This window comes from Macrotis lagotis, chromosome 7, assembly GCF_037893015.1.
Source record: "Macrotis lagotis isolate mMagLag1 chromosome 7, bilby.v1.9.chrom.fasta, whole genome shotgun sequence".
In the NCBI taxonomy this organism is placed as follows: domain Eukaryota; kingdom Metazoa; phylum Chordata; class Mammalia; order Peramelemorphia; family Peramelidae; genus Macrotis; species Macrotis lagotis.
Window position 1 is genome coordinate 48,529,855 of NC_133664.1, and position 21,463 is coordinate 48,551,317.

At 35.5% G+C, this 21,463-nt stretch overlaps 1 protein-coding gene across 3 annotated transcripts in view; it reads left to right on the top strand.

The window, feature by feature from the left end:
- The window catches only part of KRIT1 (KRIT1 ankyrin repeat containing), a 40,521-nt gene extending 19,997 nt beyond the window's left edge, over positions 1-20,524 (top strand). For 2 of the 3 annotated variants that reach the window (XM_074192841.1, XM_074192843.1), the window contains 9 exons: positions 1,108-1,264; positions 1,837-1,944; positions 6,604-6,760; positions 12,058-12,209; positions 13,946-14,112; positions 14,549-14,636; positions 15,725-15,931; positions 19,429-19,545; positions 20,231-20,523. In XM_074192841.1, coding sequence (XP_074048942.1) covers positions 1,108-1,264; positions 1,837-1,944; positions 6,604-6,760; positions 12,058-12,209; positions 13,946-14,112; positions 14,549-14,636; positions 15,725-15,931; positions 19,429-19,545; positions 20,231-20,299 — 1,222 coding nt within the window. In that variant the 3' untranslated portion in view covers positions 20,300-20,523. Of the gene's footprint in view, positions 1-1,107; positions 1,265-1,836; positions 1,945-6,603; positions 6,761-12,057; positions 12,210-13,945; positions 14,113-14,548; positions 14,637-15,724; positions 15,932-19,428; positions 19,546-20,230 lie in introns of all 3 variants that reach the window. The other variant, XM_074192842.1, reaches the window with a different exon arrangement.
- Positions 20,525-21,463: the final 939 nt, after the last annotated feature.

Here is a 21,463-nt window from a genome sequence, read left to right on the forward strand (position 1 = left end):
CTCTTGGACTCTACACTTTAGTCAGTGGTTTGCTCTGTTGCCCTGATGATTTACATTCATCCCCTTCCTTAACCACCTGTCTAGGTTCTGTGCTATCTGCAAGACTCAGCCTCATTTTCTACTACTCCAATGAAATCTTTCCTGATCACGGTAGCCTAAAGTGATTTCTCCTTTATTTGAACCTCCTATATTAATTTTTGTTCTATTACATTTACTATACTATAATATTGGATTGTCATTTAAATCCTGTATAGCTTAATTTTAGTCATGTTTTTATCTTAAATCATCATCTGCATTGTGAACTGCATTAGGGAAAGAACCATATATACCTTATATTTCTTTGTTTCATGGTACTTGCATTAATAAATACCTAGTGAATATTTATTGATTTTATTTTTGTTTTAACATCATTACTCTAATTTGTTGCTCCTAGTTTACATCAGATTATTGGGGCCACATGGACATTCTAAATGAGCTTCTTTTCTTGAAGTTATTTTACAGTTACTGAATTGGGTTCTTAATTGTTTATTAACTTGAATTACCTCATTTAAAAATTCTAACTTATTTCTTTATCTGTATCTTCTAAATGGGCAGCTAGCTGGCTCAGTGGATAGAGTGCCATGCCTGAGGTTAGAGAGATTCATCTTCTTGAGTTCAAATGTGACACTAGCTGTGTGACCCTGGAAAATTCAATTCATCCAGTTTACCTCAGTTCTTCTCCTGAAAAATGAGCTGGGAAAAGGAAATGGCAAACCATTCAGTATCCTTGCCAAGAAATCTCAAATGCAGTCACTGAGAGTCAGACACAACTGAACAACAATATAGGCAGCACTTTTCTTATACTTTATTTTACTTTGTCTTTCTCCCCTTTCCTCTCAATTCATATTGGAAGTTATGTGTTTTCCCAGTTCATCAGAAATAGAAACATTGTTTGAACCAGAATTACTCAGAAGAAACCCCTAGCCACCATACACATTTACGTCAATGTCTTAATCCCTTGTTATGTGTCCTAGAAAACCTTAGCAATCTTTGGAATATTGTCTAAAAATAGAATTGAAAAATAAACCACAGGTGAATTTTTTAGTTAACAAGTTCTATTTTCTGTAGGTATGGAAAAGTTGAGGCCACTCGAATGCTGTTAGAAAAAGGAAAGTGTAATCCAAACCTCTTGAATGGACAACTTAGTTCTCCTCTTCATTTTGCTGCTGGAGGAGGACATGTTGAAATAGTACAAATCCTTCTGAACCATCCAGAAGTAGACAGAGTAAGTTGCTTTCACTTTTTAAAAATTGTGACTTCATAAGTAATAATACCACAGTGTTTAACTCTAGCCCTTCCCAGAGTCTGGCTTTGAAAAGTATTTGTCATTTTATAAATGTAGATATGAAAGCAATTCATATTTATGTTCAAGTTTTGCTTTTATACTTGAGAATTTAATAAGTATCCTAGTAATTTCATATAAAATGGTTCTTTCTGCTTCTAGGATTAGAATATTAATATTTCTTAAGAAAAAATCAATTTTTTTGTAAATCATTGGGTGTATCTGTAAGCAGAAAACAATACATACCGAATGAAGTTATTGACCATTAGTCATTGACCAGGTTTTGAACATTCACAAAGTATGATTACTTCAAAACTTCTTAAGTAACAAAATGAAGATAATATTATAAACAATAATTGTGATTTAAGACCTAATAACTTTGTCCTACTATTGTATTACTGAGAATCAAAGTTTTAGGGTATTGGGGAAATTCTAAGAATCATTAATGAACTTTCTTCTTTGAAATTAGTATGATACATGCAATTCCTTTCCCCCCCCCCCTTTATTATTTGCAGCACATTATTGACCAACAAGGAAGGTCTCCTTTAAACATCTGTGAAGAAAATAAACAGAATGACTGGGAAGAGACTGCAAAACTGTTAAAGGAAGCTGTCAACAAACCAGTAGGAATTGTCTTTTTAAATAGATTACCTGTTGCATTTTTTAAGTTCATTTGTTACTTATGAGTCTTTAACAAGGTAGCACAAATTATTATTGGCACATCATTAAATACACAAATTCTAGGTCTAAGGAAAGGAGCCAGATGTTAATGCTGGGTGATTAGAATTTACATATTAGTGAACACTTGTTAAATTACTCTGGTTGGGGGTGGCTAGGTGGTGTAGTGGATAAAGCACCAGCCTTGGAGTCAGGAGTACCTGGGTTCAAATCCAGTCTGAGCCACTTAATAATTACCTAGCTGTGTGGCCTTGGGCAAGCCAATTAACCCCATTTGCTTTGCAAAAACCTAAGAAAAAAAATTACTCTGGTAACTCCATGTTTGTGGTTTTTCTAGCTGTACTAACATTTGCTTTTGCCTGTCAAATACTTTCTTTCTATTGATAGGAAAAAATCAGAAATAGAAAATTTATAGATGGAATGTTTAAAATTCTTTAAAAATTTTTTAGAATCAACATTATTTTTTAGGCAGAGTCATCTTCAGAGACATCACATCAAAACTTCCTATGCTTTCTTTAAAGCAAAATCTTCTCCTTAAGAGTTCTACTGAAGGATATTAAATTAAGACTATCTCAAGTTACTGCTTTGCTTAAAATTTATATATTTCTTTTAAGAATTCACTTATTATTTTTCATTAATTCAGTTAGGCAAATTAGTTAGGTGTCATTACATTTAGATTTATATTTGTCCCTTTTGTATGGTTCTAGAGTTTTGTTATCGTTCAGTTGTTTCAGTCATATCTGACTCTTCCTGACCTGATTTGGGGTTTTCTTGGTAAAGACACTGGAGTGGTTTGCCTTTTCCTTTTCCAGCTCACTTGACAGTTGAGGAAATTGCAACAGAGTAAAGTGACTTGCTCACAATCACACAACTAGTAAGGGCTTGAAACTAGATTTGAACTCATGAAGATGAGGCTTCCTGACACCTGGACCAGCACTCTAGTCCCTGTTCCAGATAGCAGATAATAATGTTATTTAATGTATTATTTTGCTGAAATGACTGAAATTTATTTTGATTTGAATTTTTCATATTTTTCAAGCACCTAAAGAATCTATAATTTTTCCATTGTGATATTCTTTCCAAAACAGATCTTTTCTTTGTCCTTAAGAGTTTCTGGAGTCCCATGAGGAGGGAGAGGCCCTGCTATCCTAAATGATATGACCCAACCTGTTAATAATCTTCAGATAAGGCAGAGCAAACAACCCTGCTCTTCTGCTCTAAGCTTGTACCTCTTGATAGTACTTCTCATAGCCTAGGCTTTCCTGGTGGAGCTTTAGAGGTCACTCCCACACCACAGTGAGGCATCAGTAGTTAGTATTAGAGTAAAGGATTATTAGCAACCAAAGAAAATTTAGATGTGCATAAGAAAAATGTTGATCAAACTGGCCCTGGAGTCAGGAGTACCTGGATTCAAATTCAGTCTCAAGACACTTAATAATTACCTAGCTGTGTGGCCTTGGGCAAGCCACTTAACCCCATTTGCCTTGCAAAAAAAAAAATGTTGATCTTAGACTTTTGTATCAAAAAAATTACTTGAAAAATCATAAAAAATAATTTTCTAAAGAAAACCCATATTGAAAGAAATTATATTAGGCATTATCAACCCAGGCTTTCTCTCTTGTCAACCAACAAGTCCCTAGCAAGGACCTTCTCTGTACTTTGCATTTTGCTGGTATTTTTAAGGATTAGAAGATAGTGTGTGGCCCCTCCCAATACATCTAGAAAAAAGCATCGAAAATAATATGAGATAGTATATAATTGAATGACCAGTATCCATATTGAAAATTTCTAATTATTTAGACCTTGGATTGAATCTAGTTACATTCCATTGGGTAGGGTCTACCATTCTGAAATTTGAGGCAGGACTTGATCCTATAGTTTCTACTACTCTGTCCACACCCAGATAAGAGACTTTCCCCACAGATACAGCATTATGAAGACATCACTTGTTAGTTAACAATATACTTTGAATTTGTAGTGAGTGGAAGGAACTCAGCCTTGTGACTTTTCTGAGCAGGCTGGTATTTGGATTGAAATGGTCCTGGTTCCAATCCTGGACAAGTCCCAAGATCTTACGAAGCCTTGGATGTAATGCAGCTTGATCTGGGATTCTTTGGTCAGCATTGGATGGTTAGGAGGATAAAAGGATGTTATTAACATGTTTCTGTGTTTGCAATATAGTTGTAATATACCTTAATTTTTCAGGTAACAGCATTCTCTGAATACATAACAAAAGGTCAGGGAGAAATGAGAGAAAACTGTTAGGATTACAGCAAACTTCATTTTGTTCACAGCATGAACTAGTTCTGTGTTACCAGTCTGTGATGTAACATTCATTATATTTGATAGGGGAAGGGAGAGGCACTTTATCCAAAATGAGAAAGCACACCCTCCAATCCCCCTAAGCTCTCCTGGCCACCTTATGGCCCTGTTGCAGGCCATTGGGAGCACAGGCTCCTGGGCCCTCACCTGCCATTGAGGCTTTGAAGTTCACTTCACATGGTTACAAGTATTTGGGCTTTTTTTTTTCCAGTGGAGAGGAAGGAGGAAGAGAAAACTAGTTACTTAGGGAGGAAATTTAGTTTTTTTACTTCTTTGAGATATAAATATCAATTCCCAATAATATCTACTCTCAGTGTCACTCAGTCAGAGTAGATTCTGAGAAAAAAAAGCTACCAGAGGAAAAAAATATAGGCTAGTTCAACTTTTACAATTCTCTTCAGTTTGACTTTCTGAGTTAACTCAGCCCTGCTTAGTTTGCCCATTGCTTGGCTTTACTGGCTTTGCTGATTATGAACGCCATCTAGTGTCCAACAGGATGATTAAAAGGAATTTGTGTTTTTTGCTTTGGCTTTTGCCATTCTAGGAAGGAGGGAGTGAAATGACTGTGTTACAAAGACAACAGATAACAATTAACTGTATTTTTTGAACAGTTTCAGGGCGGCTAGGTGGCACAGTGGATAAAGCACCAGCCTGGGGTCAGGAGTACCTGGGTTCAAATCTGGTCTCAGACACTTAATAATTACCTAGCTGTATGGCCTTGGGCAAGCCACTTAATCCCCTTTGCCTTGCAAAAAAACTGAAAAAGGGGGGGGGGGGGGTTCAGCATTCTCTACAGTTGGGCTAATAAAATATATTACACCTTACATATTTAGTTTTAGAGCAACATTTTAATGTCATATTTGTGTTAATTCCATATACCACACTGTCACACACACACACACACACACACACACACACACACACACATTATGCTTGTATCCTTAGCCTCATTATTTTAAATTATAGAGTTGTTGACCCCTAGTAATCATAGTATTGTCATGCAGAAATATTGGTATTTCTCCAGTAGTCAATCAATACCCAGCTGGCCAAGGAGCTGTCAGTGGAAATTTTCTCCATCCAAAGAGACCACTACTCTTCAGTGACTTGTTAGATGAGTCTTAGTTATGGGGAGAAACCTATTGGTTTATGAATTACCTAAGGTTCCTCAACTTCCAAGGGTTAAAAACTATAAATTTTAACTCAGCCCAACATTCTGTCTGTCTCAATTGTCAGTAATCAAACCATTTCCTGTCCTAGCTATTTTAAATTGGGTCTTCCGTTCACCTATTGGCACCTATTCACATTCATTCTCTCCAAGCCTTGTAGAAACATCTTGGATGACTTTGCTTCTCAAACATCCACTTTATTTTCTTATCTCCACATCTTTGCTCAGACTAATTTTCCATACCTGGAATGTCCTCCTTCTTTAATTTTACCTACTGAACATCCATCCTTTAAATACCAATGTCTCCACCCCCAGACATCTTTTCTACTACAATCCTTCCCTTTAAAGTAAACTTCAAAACTTACGAAATAAAATTTTTGTAGCTTTCTAATGCATTATTAAGCAAAATGAAAAGCTAATCTCTCCTAAAAGGGTCTTCTTGGTGCATTCTCTCCAAGTCTCTGCATGAATTCTCTTTGCACATCTTCTCCTTCTTATATAGTTAATCTTCACTGCCTCTTTCATTTGTCAACAAAAATGTTTAGCTCTCCCTGATCACTCAAAAGTTCCCTAACCCATGACCCTTCTAGATTATGTACCATTCCATCTATCTCCTACCATTCCATGATAGAAATTTTTTAAAAAAATAAGTCTGTCATAGGGGCAGATGGGTGGTGCAGTGGATAGAGCACCGGACCTGGAGTCAGGAGTTCAAATCCAGCCTCAGATACTTAATAATTACCTAGCTGTGTGACCTTGGGCAAGTCATTTAACCCCATTGTCTTGCAAAAAAACCCCAAAATAAGTCTCACTGAAGAAAATTAACTTCTATCTACAAATGGAGGAAATGAGGGAAGAGAAGAAAGAAACAGAGTTTGAGAGAGTATATGTGTGTGTTTGGGGTGGTATCATACATGGTAGGGGGAGGATTGCTAAAAAAGCTCATGTCCCATGGCCTTAATCTTCTCCACAGAGTAAAATAAGCTAGGTGACCTATTGTAAACATGGAGGTCAGGAGCAGATTGGGGACAAGAAGAGAATGTTGGAGCATTACTGTGGGGATGAAATACAAAGCTGATAAAAGTAAAATAGCATATGATTTCATTCTTTACCATAGTATGAAAAGGTACGGATATACCGAATGGATGGATCATACCGTTCTGTTGAACTAAAACATGGAAACAACACCACAGTACAGCAGATTATGGAAGGAATGCGTCTCTCTCATGAAACACAACAATATTTCACTATTTGGATCTGTTCAGAGAACCTCAGTAAGAAAAAAAATTATATCATAAATATTGTTGCTATAATTAAAATAATATCTTTGGGTATTGTATTTCTTGTTACAAAACTGAAGATCTTAATACTTTCAAAATATTTCTTCAATCTTATCTACTAGTTTTATTTTGCTCTTTGTGCTCTCTTTATCATTTCTTTTGTTCTATACTTATCCATTTTTCTTAAGATTAGGTAGAATTTGGGGCGGCTAGGTGGCGTAGTGGATAGAGCACTGGCCTTGGAGTCAGGAGTACCTGGGTTCAAATTCGGGCTCAGACACTTAGTAATTACCTAGCCGTGTGGCCTTGGGTAAGCCACTTAACCCCGTTTGCTTTGAAAAAACCTAAAAAAAAGATTAGGTAGAATTTTTAATAAGGATCTATCCATCTGTAAAATGGAGGAAATGATATGTTAAATCCTTATTATGTTTGTTTTTAGTAGGTTGCTGTGAGAAATGATGATTATTATTATTTCTCTCTTATATTTAATAATTAATTGTTATATTAGTACCAAGGTTTTTTTCCCCTTTCCTACTTTCTCATCCAGAAACCAACCTCAGGAAATCTCGCTTAAAAATGTACTTAAGGGACAGCTAGGTAGCAAGACCATGCAGGGAGGTGATGCTATGACTTGCAAATGAATAGGATTTAAGGGTAGGATGGCTGTGAAAAGTCATCATCTGGGTCCAGTGGCAAGATAGAAATTAAGTAAGATCTTGAATAGATAGGTAGGAAATTAGTTGGGAAGCTATTAATAGGTGAAAGATGAAGCCAACATGAACTAGGCTAGTGACAACTGAGTGCTGAGGAAGAGAAAAATGTAAGAGATCCTGGAATATCCTGGAGACAGAATTGATAGTACCGAGTAAATGACTAGAAATAAGAGAGTAAAAGATGACTCCCAGTTTTTGAGGGTGAACTAGATAGATGATGATGGAAAGAGAGAGACTGGGAAGAAAGGATGATGAATTCAATTTTAAACATGAAAGAATCAGATTTTATGATTTTTTTTTTTTTTTAGATTTTTCAAGGCAGTGGGGTTAAGTGGCTTGCCCAAGGCCACATGGCTAGGTAATTACTAAGTGTCTGAGGTCGGATTTGAACCCAGGTACTCCTGACTCCAAGGCCGGTGCTCTATCCACTGCGCCACCTAGCCACCCCAATTTTATGATTTTTAAGAGACAACGAGGAAGGGATCGATGGGCTTATCTAGTCAAACTCTCAACCAGGTTTTTCTTTACAAAATTAAAGACCTTCTTATACGACATTCACATGTATGTGTGTGTACATATAATAACATATAACCTGCATAATGGAATTATATAACATAATATATAAATGCATTATTATACTTTATAGACTTGTTAAAAGGCTCAAATAAAACAAAGACCTAAAGCACCATCTAAGTGTCAGCTCTTGTTAACTGTAAATGAAGGGAGGGAATGAGCAGTGGCCCTGGAGTCAAGAGGACCTGAGTTCAAATCAGCTTCAGATACATAATTGCCAAGCTGTGTGACCTTTGGCAAGTTATTTAACCCCATTGCCTTAAATAAATGAAAAATTTTTTTAAAGTAAAAAATGGGGGCAGCTAGGTGGCATAGTGGATAGAGCACGGGCCTTGGAGTCAGGAGTACCTGGGTGCAAATCCAGTCTCAGACACTTAATAATTACCTAGCCTTGTGGCCTTGGGCAAGCCCCTTAACCCCATTTGCCTTGCAAAAACCTAAAAAATAAATAAATGAATGAATGAATGAATGAATGAATGAATGAATAAATAAATAAATAAATGTGAAAAATGTACTTAGGTCAAGACCTTATTAGAAGCTAATTGGGGTATATTCCAAATCATTGGTTTTTTTCCAGATTGGTTATGAATTATTGATTCTAGCTTAACAAGTGATATGGAAATTGATATCTCTGTCAAATAAGATTTGAGTGACATAGGTCAAATACTCCAAGACCCCTATTTTAATATGCTCATCTCCATTATAATGTTCACTCAGCCTCAGGTGAAACCCTTTTCCAGAAGACTTTATAAATATTGAAGGTTCAAGGGGTTCATTCTTTTTGGCAACTGAAGGGACAATGAGCCTGTTTTATTGTCTACTTTCTAGACATAGACAATAAAATGGATTTTAATTTACCCAGATATTTGGTCTCTCAGAATTTTTTAATCACCACATTAAAATAGCTCTTATATTGTGTAATTTATTTAGCATTATCAGCTATTTATCTTAGCATTACAGATAGCAAATATTCCATATTTATTTGAGGATAAGATATACTATAATCCCCTAGTTTAGGGAGGAGCTGATAGAAAGGGAAGCAATGAGATTGCTCTTCTTTACAAGAAAGAATTTTGAACTAATACTATTAGTGAATGAAATACTGAGCTGAAAGTGGAAACTTTCTTCCTAATGAAATTGAACTTTGTTCAGAAATTTTCAGATGTTTTAAAGATATGTATTGTGATTAATAGGAAAGCCATAATCTAATGCTCCTAGTCACTATTAGATTTTTTTTATTTAGGTAAAACTTGTGAGAGAAAAAAAGGAGGAAAAGGATAAAGAAAGAGCATGTTTATATTATCAGGAAGATGTGTTTTTGCTTTGAACAATCTTATTTTGTGTATGTGTGTGTGTATGTGTAGAGAATCTATAAAGAATATTTTTCGTGTATTTTGTATATATAAAATACTTGAAGAAAAAATGTCACTGTTCAAGATAGGAACTTGTTGAAGTTTGCTGCTTACCTAGGGAAAAAATTAGCACATCCTGCCTCAGATACTTACTTAGCTCTGTGACCTTGGGCAAATCACTTAAGCCATTGCCTTGACAAAAAAATAATGGTTATTAATATTATTCACAGGACCTATCAGGTATGAATACCTATCAGATCAAGTTCATTTTAAAAGTCCAAGTGTTTTTTGTAACAGAAAAGACTGCAAAAACATAATGGCAAAATTTAGAATATTAATAAGTAAAAATAGTTAATTGGGTAGAAATTATGATTCTTTATCCAGGTTTTTCATTTATATATTCAGAATGCAGACCCATTGCCGAACATAAAAGGACACCTTTCACTTGTCAGATCACATCTCTAATTTTAAAATGAATCAATAGGAAATCTCATGTGGTCGTGTATGCTGGCTGACCCAATCATCTGTAAATCAAGAGGAGATGCCAGTCTTCTCATTTCTCTCCTTTACCACATCATATTATTTTCACCTTATAGAGAAACAAAGAGCAAATTCTCTTCCCATGTTTGCCACCATCTGACCTAGCCTTGGCCCCTCTAAAAGGGCTAGGCTCTGCAATGGTTTCTTGAAGGCCTCCTGGGTGCCTGTCACCATCCTTGTGATTCCATTATTATTGTCTTTGTTTGTCCTACAGACGTAGAGCCAAGGTAGTCACAAGCCAAACCAGCCTTCGCAGTTGAAGAATCAGTAAATGAAACAACTCACCCTAAAGATTTCTATAATCCCAAATCTCCAAGTAATGCTCATTCCCTCCCTTCATTTACAGTTAACAAGAGCTGACACTTAGATGGTGCTTTAGGTCTTTGTTTTATTTGAGCCTTTTAACAAGTCTATAAAGTATAATAATGCATTGATATATTATGTTATATAATTCCATTATGCAGGTTATATGTTATTATATGTACACACACACATACATGTGAATATTGTATAAGAAGGTCTTTAATTTTGTAAAGAAAAACCTGGTTGAGGTAAGAGTTTGACTAGATAAGCCCATCGATCCCTTCCTCGTTGTCTCTTAAAAATCATAAAATTGGGGTGGCTAGGTGGCGCAGTGGATAGAGCACCGGCCTTGGAGTCAGGAGTACCTGGGTTCAAATCCGACCTCAGACACTTAGTAATTACCTAGCCATGTGGCCTTGGGCAAGCCACTTAACCCCATTGCCTTGAAAAATCTAAAAAAAAAAAAAAATCATAAAATCTGATTCTTTCATGTTTAAAATTGAATTCATCATCCTTTCTTCCCAGTCTCTCTCTTTCCATCATCATCTAGTTCACCCATGCTCAAAAACTGGGAGTCATCTTTTACTCTTTCTTATTTCCAGTCATTTACTCGGTACTATCAATTCTGTCTCCAGGATATTCCAGGATCTCTTACATTTTTCTCTTCCTCAGCACTCAGTTGTCACTAGCCTAGTTCATGTTGGCTTCATCTTTCACCTATTAATAGCTTCCCAACTAATTTCCTACCTATCTATTCAAGATCTTACTTAATTTCTATCTTGCCACTGGACCCAGATGATGACTTTTCACAGCCATCCCACCCTTAAATCCTATTCATTTGCAAGTCATAGCATCACCTCCCTGCATGGTCTTGTTTGAGAATGAGGGACAAATATCAAAAACAAACAAAAGTCACTGTTTTATAGATGAAGAAATTCAGGTTCCAAAAGTTTGAAAGTTATGACCCTGGCCCAGAAACTAGGATCTGAACTCAACCCCTCCTGACTCCCTGGTCTTATATTCTTTCATTGACTTCAGAAGAACAAAAATTGTCTAAGGAGGACATATGTTTTAAAAATCATTAGCCTCAAAACAGTTTTTAATTTTCTATTTTACCTTTTTATACATGAAATACCTTATGAAGTACTGATACTTTACCTATTTTCCACAATCAAGTTTTTATTTGCTTTCTATCATAGTTAAAAATGTATTTTTATTTATTTATTTATTTGTTTGTTTGTTTAAAGACTTAATTTGATTGTATATGTTTTTACTAGGAAGGAAAAATAATTCAAATCTAGTCTATGCATTAATGAAGTCATTGAAGTCTGGTCATCTAGATTCTAATTCTATGAAGGTGGTATAGAGAGGAGAGTGCATTAGATGGGGAGTTGGAAGATGTGGGCCCCTAACTCCTTCTGTGTCACTGTCTAACTGCATGACCTTAGACAGCTTACTGAAAGAGTTGGATGAAATATTCTCCCAGTTAAAAGATGAAACTTTATGATTCTTTTGAAATCTATCAATTGGAATATAATCAAAAAAGATTTAAGATAATTAAGAATTTTGGATAAATTTAATAACTTTGATTAAATTTATCTCAAGTAAAACATTGTCAAATCATCCCAAAGAAGGTATTGAGCTGAAGCAGTTCAATAATTGAAAATTAATTTTTAAAGAAGGAAAGAATTCTCTCCTAATTAGTCTGAATTCAGTATTTAGATTTAACTATTTGCCTAGTACATCCCAAGCATGGATACAATTGATTCATTGTAATATAATCATCTTTAAAAGGAATTTTTTTTTTCAGGCCTTCAGCTGAAACCCTATCACAAACCCTTACAACATGTTCGTGACTGGCCAGAAATACTGAATGAATTGACAAATTTGGACCCTCAAAGGGAAACACCACAGCTTTTCCTAAGAAGAGATGTGAGACTTCCATTGGAAGTTGAAAAAAAGGTTTGCTAAAGAGAAGGGGACTGGGATTAATGTATGTGAATGGATAGTTTTTAAACATAGGAGTGCTGTTGTCAAAATAGCATTCAAGGAAGATAATTTTGGTTGCTGTTGTAGGACGAATACTGCAAGGACCCTATACTAAGATCCACTAGAATGTATGAGGGTTTGATTGAAGGTGATACCTATGGAAATTGTAAGAAAATGGAGCATTCCAAAATCAAATATCATCCTGGTAGCAAAAACTATAACCCAGATTTCCTTATCTCTTTTCTAGAGAGATTTCCAAAAGTATTTGCAGATAAGGTCAAAAAATTCCAGACTGTAAAATTTTACTGCCTTTATCCATACTTGTGGCTGCTAGGTGGTGCAGTGACAAAGCTCTGGGCCCAGAGTCTTTCTGAATTCAAATCAGGCCTCAGATATTTAGTAGTTGTGTGACCCTGAGCAAGTCACTAAATCATGTTTGCCTCAGTTTCCTCAGCTATCATAAATACATGAAAACTTATATCCAGAAATAGCAACATTTTCTCCTACCAGGGCTATTGAATAGGATTATAATCATTTTGAGTTACAGTGGGAGGAGGAAGCAGAAGATGACATGGATCATTCACCAGAGGGCACCAAACTACTTGAGTGTTATTCCTTAGCTCATCTGTTTTTATGTTGTTCCTGTATTTGTTTTAATTCATTAGCTTTTGTAAAGTTCTTACTATGCCAGCATAGTGTAGACAGAAGCCAGAGTGAGACAGCCCTGCCCCTGAGAACCTCACCTCTTTTTTTTTAGGGGTTTTTTTTTTTTTGCAAGGCAAATGGGATTAAGTGACTTGCCCAAGGCCACACAGCTAGGCAATTACCAAGTATCTGAGACCGGATTTGAACCCAGGTACTCCTGACTCCAAGGCCGGTGCTTTATCCACTACACCACCTAGCTGCCCCATACGCCACCTAGCCGCCCCGAACCTCGCCTCTTTTTGAAGGGCCTTCATGTATACTAGGTGCAGCCTGAGAACAGGGGCCTGGAACCTCACAAAGGGGAGAAGATCAGAGACATAGAGCTCCCCAGGGGTTAGAGAAGACCAGAGGAGTCCCAGAAGCTGCAGATTAAAAACAAATGTGACCATGTTCGTATTTATCTAAGGACTGGCTCACCTAATAACAACTTTAACATTTATTCGTGCTGGTAAATGCTGGGCCCTGGGCTTGGTACTTTATAGTTGTGATCTCATTTATTATCCCCATTTTGCAGGTGGGAAAACTGAGGCAGAAAGGTCAAATGACTTGTCCAGAATCCCATAGTTAGGGTCTGGGGTCATATGTTCTATGTCTGACACCACCAGTTATCTACATAAAAGTATTTTGAACAAATGAATATTTTCATTTCCATCAAGTTTGGTATAAAAACGACCATTATCTTTGCCATTGAAATTAGAAACTTTGTGAAATATTTATCTTACATTATGCCTGTTTGAAAGAGTAAAAAAGGAAACATTTCTACATAACTGATATTAAGTATACATTTAGGAACCTAAAAGGATAAACATATAGTATAAGATTAGAAAAGCATTAGAATTAATTTAGATGTTGGAAATTATCCATATTTATAACTTCATTAATGTCAGTAGCAGTACCTCATTAATGTTTAAGTTGTAGCTTTTTTCCATTAAGTGAAAAGTTATGCTGCCTTTGCAATAAGAAAATGTGACATGTTAATCATATTTTTCTTTTTTCTTGTAAAGATTGAAGACCCACTTGCTATTCTTATTCTTTTTGATGAAGCCAGATATAATTTGCTGAAAGGTTTTTATACATCTCCTGATGCTAAGTTGATAACACTGGCAAGTCTGTTGCTGCAGATAGTTTATGGGAATTATGAAAGTAAAAAACACAAACAAGGTTTCCTCAAGTAAGTGTTTAAATTACATTAATTACATAAAGCTATTCTGTCTAATTTAAACATATTCCAATTGCCACCAATAACATCCATAGCATTTTTAAGAAGTTGGTTTGGTCCAGAAGTAGGCAGCTTCATGGAGTGGAGGGGGCTCGTTAGCAGAAGGCACCAGCTGATCTCTAAATGGAACCTGGCAGGGTGCAGCTACAGTGATAAGATCATTCGGATTCTATACATGAGCAAGCCCCATGCCACATGTGAGGGCTACTCAAGGCAAAATCAAAACCATGCCTGCCTTCAAGAAGCTTCTAGACAAGACTGTTATTTTTAGTTATTTGGCTTAAAGTTAATATTTTCTTCCCAAAATCTTATGTTGGGCAGAATCACTATTGTACTTTGCTATTAAAATTATTTATTTAACATATGTATGTTGGTATGTTTGTTCTAGTGAAGAAAATCTAAAATCCATAGTTCCAATCACCAAACTGAAAAGTAAGGCACCTCACTGGACAAATAGAATACTTCATGAATACAAGGTAAGCACAATAGAAATATTTTAAACTCTTAATAGACTACTTGATATTTTGTTAAATTGAAATTTTAAAATATTTTTCTTAATTTTATAACCTCACAACCAAAAAAAATGAAGTGGATCTGTTGATGCTGCTCTTGAAATGAGGATAAATTGTGGGAGGAGAAGGGCTTGAAGGATCAGAGGGTTTTACAATTCAAATTGGAAGGGAGCTCAGACATATCTAGTACAATTTCCAGCAGTCAAATCAGTGACCTTATCACTAGTTATATTGTAAAGGGAAATGTGTCACCTTCTTTCTAATCCTCTTAAGATTTATGCTTTACATAAACTGATGCTGAAGTGTAGTGAGCAGCACCAGAAGAATGTTGTACCCTCTAAGAGGAGCTATGATGAACTTGCTCCTCTCAACAGTTCAAGAATCAGAGTCAGTTTTAAAGGACTTGTGATGGAAAATACCATCCACATCCTGAGAAAGAACTGTAGACTCTGAATGCAGAACAAAACTTATTATTTTCAATTTTTTAAATTTGATTTATTATTTATTATTATTCCCCCCTTTTCGATTTGATTGTCTTTTCACAACATGATTGATATGGATATGTTTAACATAGTTACACATGTTTTAGATAACTTTCTTTCGGGGGGGAGGAGAAAAATATGAAACTCAGAATCTTACAAAAAATGATTGTTGAAAACTATCTTTCCATGTAATTGGAAAAATAAAATGTTTTTTTTATTTTTAAAAAAAAGCTTGGGTGGCTAGATGGTGCACTGGTTTTGGAGATCTGGCCTCAGGCACTTAATAATTACCTAGCTGTGTGGCCTTGGGCAAGCCACTTAACTACATTGCCTTGCAAAAACCTAAAAAAAAAAAAAAAACAAAACCACCTTTTTAGTTTAGGTCTATTAGAAAAGAACAGTTAGGGGGGCACTAGTAGGCAATTTATGACCAAAATTTGAGTAAATCTTCAAGACACTCAAAATTTTCTCATTTTCCTGATTGTGTGAAATTTGCTTTCTCTGTGTCAGTGTAATATAGTAAATTTTATTGTCATTTTCTTTTTCCCCTCTCTTCACCTCTGCTTCTAGAATCTTAGCACAAGTGAAGGTGTCAGTAAGGAAATGCACCACCTTCAACGAATGTTCTTACAGAATTGCTGGGAAATTCCTACATATGGAGCAGCTTTTTTTACCGGACAAGTATTTACAAAAGCAAGTTCCAGCAGCCATAAAGTTATTCGTGTTTATGTAGGCGTGAACATAAAAGGATTACATCTCCTCAATATGGAAACTAAAGTAAATAAGTGTTCTGTTGTTTTTGACAATTCATGTGAAGTACGACATACGTTTCTTTTCACTTAAAAGAGTAAGGCTAACTTTTCCCCTTGTTTGTTTGTTTCCCAATTGTAAAGATAGTTTTCAACATCCCTTTACAAGCTTTTGTTTTCCACATTTTTCTACTCCACCCCTCCACATGGTAGCAAATCATCTGATATAGGTTGTACATGTAAAATTGCATTTAACATAGTTTATATTAGTCAAACTGTGAAAGAAGAACAAGAACATGGGGGGGGGGAACCATGAAAAAGAAAGAAAAGATAGAAAAAAGTTTTAAAACATGAACATGAGGGGCAGCTAGGTGACGCAGTGGATAAAGCATTAGCCATGGAGTCAGGAGGACCTGAGTTCAAATTCACCTCAGACACTTAAATAATTACCTAGCTGTGTGATCTTGGGCAAGTCACTTTACCCCATTGCCTTTCAAAAAAAAAGTGAACATGTGCTCTATACTCAGAATCCAAAGGGTTTTTTTTCCCCCACTCTGGGTGTGAATGGCAGGGTTTGTTGTTATTGTGTACAGTGTTCTCATGGTTCTGCTTACTTCACTCGGCATCATCAGTTCGTGCATGTCTTTCCAGGCTTTTCTGAAGTTCAGCATCTCGATTTCTTATAGAACAGTAGTGTTTCATCACATTCATATACCGCAAATTGTTTAGCCATTCCCCAATTGATGGGTTCATTGATCCTCTCGATTTCCAATTCTTTGTCACTACACAAAGAGCTGCTATAAATATTTTTCTACATGTGAGTCCTTTTCCCTTTTATAATCTCTTTGGGATACATACCTAATAGTGGTGTTACTGGATCATAAGGGATGCACATTTTTATTGTCCTTTGGGCATAATTCCAAATTGTTCTCCAGAAAGGTTGGGTCAGTTCACAACTCCACCAACAATGCATTAGTGTCTCAGTTTTCCCACATCCCTTCCAACATTGGCTAAAATAACAAAGTCAATCTGATAGGTGTTGCAGTTGATAAAGGTGTGGACCCTGGAGACTAGGCTTACTTTTTCAAATCCTAATGTCTCATATAAAGGCTTAATTTTAAAAAATTTCAAATCATTTATCAATCACAAATTTTTTTCCCCATGAGCACTAAGTGCTTCAGCTTCATCTTTTAAAAGATTATTTATAGCTATAAAAAGATTGCAGTATTTTTCATATCAAATTCACCATTTTTCAGCTTAGATTTTTTGAAATAATAGATGAAAGTATAGCAAGGTAAAGTTATAGAGGGAGAATTAGTATTGACTCCACACATTTCCTTGGAACTTTCTCCCTAGGAAAAAGTTCATGATGGTGGTTAGATCTCTTGCCTCAGTCTTTTTTGTTTGTTTTTTGTAAGGCAAATGGGGTTAAGTGGCTTGCCCAAGGCCACATGGCTTAGGTAATTATTAAGTGTCTGAGACCGGATTTGAACCCAGGTACTCCTGACTCCAGGGCCGGTGCTTTATCCACTACGCCACCTAGCCTCCCTCTTGCCTCAGTCTTAAATGTAAAATGAAGAATATATTGTTCATAACCTTTTTAAGCAATGTAAAATAGCTATCCAGAAATTATTATTAAAGCAAAGACCAAAATGGTCTTCTCTAAAATGGTTCTTATCATTCAGAAAAAAGTGTTTCTGCTGATATTTAAGAATTATTAAAAGGGAGGGAAATGAGCTAACTATTTCACATAAGTTTATTGAACATAATATGTAAGTAGTGACATGGATTAATAGAGCTATGAAATTTCATAAACTGATTATTGTAAGTGAACTAAAATACCAAAATACATTTCATTGTTATTTTGACATTCAGACATTGTGTTCAAAGAACCCTTGGGGCATTTTAGAATATTGATGAATGTCAAAGGGACATATGTGTTAACCACACATAAAGGAAAGTATAGTAATTTTTCAATGCACTTCTTTTAAAAATCAGTAAACATATATTTCTTGTTAATATGGCAGTTTCTTATTGAATGATATATTCCTAGTGAAATCCTCACAGGGTTAAGAAATATTAAGAAAACCATATCATTATTCTTAGATTATTCTTAGAAGAAAGACCTTGCATTCCGAATGAGACTTGTAACACCACTTGTTTCGATATGGATATTTCTACTAACTGGGAGGAGAGTAGACTGTTCCTAGACCTTGTGTTCCAAGACAAGTTACATTACTTCAATAAGATAGTTATAATCCTGAAGGTTATTCTTGCCATCTGGATGGTGAGGTCGTATTTTATGAAAACCTTTCATTCTTTTCTTTGTTGCTGGGATAGATTTTCACAAGTAGAATGTAACTCTGAAGACTAACCAATGAGTCAACAGAGAGGGATGATAGGAAGGAGGAGGGGATCACATTAGGCCATATAATCTTGCTTGACTGTCATTTCAGGGCAGCTTCTTGATCTTCACTACCTTTGTGAGACTTGGAGTGTGCCCTTTTCTCAAGAAAAGCAAATTTAAAAAAACTATCTTTTGCTCAGACCAGTCCCTGAAGATTTTGTTTAGTGTATTTTTATCATTAAGAATAATAACTTAGGGGGCGGCTAGGTGGCGTAGTGGATAAAGCACCGGCCCTGGAGTCAGGAGTACCTGGGTTCAAATCCGGTCTCAGACACTTAATAATTACCTAGTCGTGTGGCCTTGGGCAAGCCACTTAACCCCATTGCCTAGCAAAAACCTAAAATAAATAAATAAATTAATTAATAATAATAATAACAACTTGTGGGGCAGCTAGGTGGCGTAATGGATAAAGCATCAGCCCTGGAAGCCAGGAGTACCTGGGTTCAAGTGTGGTCTCAGATACTTAATAATTACCTAGCTGTGTGACCTTGGACAAGCCACTTAACCTTGGGGTGCCTAGGTGGTGGCAGTGGATAAAGCACTGACCTTGGAGTCAGGAGGACCTGAATTCAAATCTGGCCTCAGACATTTAATAATTACCTAGCCGTGTGGCCTTGGGCAAGCCACTTAACCCCATTGCCTTGCAAAAACTTAAAAAAAGAATAATAACTTAAAGATCACTTTCACAGGCAACTATTAAGAGTCTTTGTGGGTGGGCAGCTAGATGACATAGTGTATAGAACATGGGTCCTGGAGTCAGGAGGATCTGAGTTCAAATTTGACCTCAGACACTTAGTACTTACTTAACTGTGTGACCTTGGCAAGTCACTTAACCCCATTGCTTAGCAAAAAAAAAAAACAACAACCTAAAACAACAAAAAAAAAATCTTTGTGGGATTAGGATAACCCTATTCCACAGAAACTTTTACATAAAATCATAATAACTGACATTATAATGTTCTCTACTTTTCATTTCATTTCAGCCTTTTTTTTTTTAACTGTAGAACTTATGTAGCATAACAGTCTTTATTACCAGTTTTCCAGTCAATGCTCAGACTATTGTGACTGTCACCAGTGATAACATCCAAAGTCAGTGACCGTTTCTGATTTTGTTGCAGACTTTACTCATCAGTCTCAAGTATGGATGCTTTATGTGGCAGTTGGGAGATGCTGATACTTGCTTTCAAATTCACAGTCTGGAAAATAAAATGAGCTTTATAGTACACACCAAACAGGTAGGCCCTGCTTTAATGTTAGAGATATTTGATAACAACCATATTTGTTAAAGTCCATTGTTTTTTAAGTTAAAATGATAATACTACATTTCACAAGAAGACTCTTCAACACAATTGCTTAACTTAAATTACATGTTTAAAAAGCAAGGAGGTGGGGGCAGCTAGGTGGCACAGTGGATAAAGCACTGGCCCTGGAGTCAGGAGTACCTGGGTTCAAATCCAGTCTCAGACACTTAATAATTACTTAGTTGTGTGGTCTTGGGCAAGCCACTTAACCCCATTTGCCTTACAAAAAAACTTAAAAAAAAAGCAAGGAGGAGAGACAGCCTTTCTTAAACGTATGAAACTCTATTTTTATTTAGATAAGACAAGCCTGGAGCTTGCTTTTAAAGTTGCCTAGATTTTTCTATCAATTTAGCTTGATTGACCATAATCCCTGGCTTGTCTGCCAAGCTACCAACAATCCACTTCTTGCCAAAGAGGTATCCTGCTTCCCATCCAGCCTTTAACTTCCTCAGCTGGGCCCTTTTTCAGTTCCTTCAGCTTCAGTATTACTCATTTCTTAGTTGCTCCCTGAAGCTTTCTGTCAAGGAGCTAGCGGCTCTCAAAAGAATGGGGAAGATTGTTTTTATACTTTATACATTTTAACTTATGATTGATTTCTTGCTAACATCTTATTTTATAGGCGGGTCTCGTTGTAAAGCTCCTCTTGAAGCTTAATGGACAGTTAATGCCCAGTGAAAGAAATGAATGAAAGGCAAGAAAAGGGATTTTGAAGGAGTCTTTGAACACAGATTTCTTTCACTGAAACATTTCTCAGAATATCAGCTTTATCAAGATATTTAGTCTGTTTTATTATGTATGTATTTTTTTATTTTGTACAGAATCTGTTACTTTGTGTGTAACATAATTGATTTTTATTTTGATATATGCCATTTTAATTTTGACTCTAAAATAAATAGATAAATCAAATTTTAAGCTTTACAAAGAAATTTTCTGTAACTATTAGAGAATTTAGAGTATAGTTATAACAAAATTTAAAACTTAATATACTTTTGAAATATTATATCAAAAGATACTTGAAATTTTAAAATTAGATGAAATAAAAATGTATTTTCTATACATAAACCATATGACAGTATTATTTAAGAACATTTTACTGTAATCTGAAAATTTTGAAACATTTTCCCCAGAATATTGGTCAAAAAGGTATGTATCTAGTTTCTGAAGTGTTTGAGATTATTTTCCCCCTTGAATCCAAAGAAAAAAATTTGTTTTAACATTTAAGTGCAAATTTTGTAAATGATAGTCATTAGACTGTCAACAGTAGTGTCTCATTGGTACCTGAAATATTTTTATGAATTAATTATTTTATTATGCAGAATAGCTATATTATCAGTTCAGATAATTCTGATGTGAAAGTCAAATTAACTTGATTACTCTTCTGTTTGACTTGGAAACTAATCTTTCAACAACTAAAAAAATGTTTCTAAGGTAATAATGTTAGTTTTAGCTATTCTGCAGAGTCTGAGTACACACATACTTATGCTTTTATATAGCTTCTGCTTTTCAAAGTAACATTTTAACATAGTGATGTCTGATACTCAATGTTTATGAAGTGACTTGAGTAAAGTTCCATATGCTAATTTTTAGAGAATGAATTCAAAATTTTCAGAGGAGAAACAGTTTATGTTACTTCTTAATTCAGTCCTAGGATGTTATTCTTTCAGCAGACATTATTCAGTTGTGGTTGTCACATTCCTATCAGACCAAAACTATGATTAATACTGAGTGTTAGGGAGATAGAAATCTGCATCAGTGCCCTAATGAACCATATCCCATATCAAGCTTGTGGGCCTAGGTAAAGGACAGAAGAACATTCCAAGGCTGAGTTCTAAATAGAGGTGTAAAGGTGAGA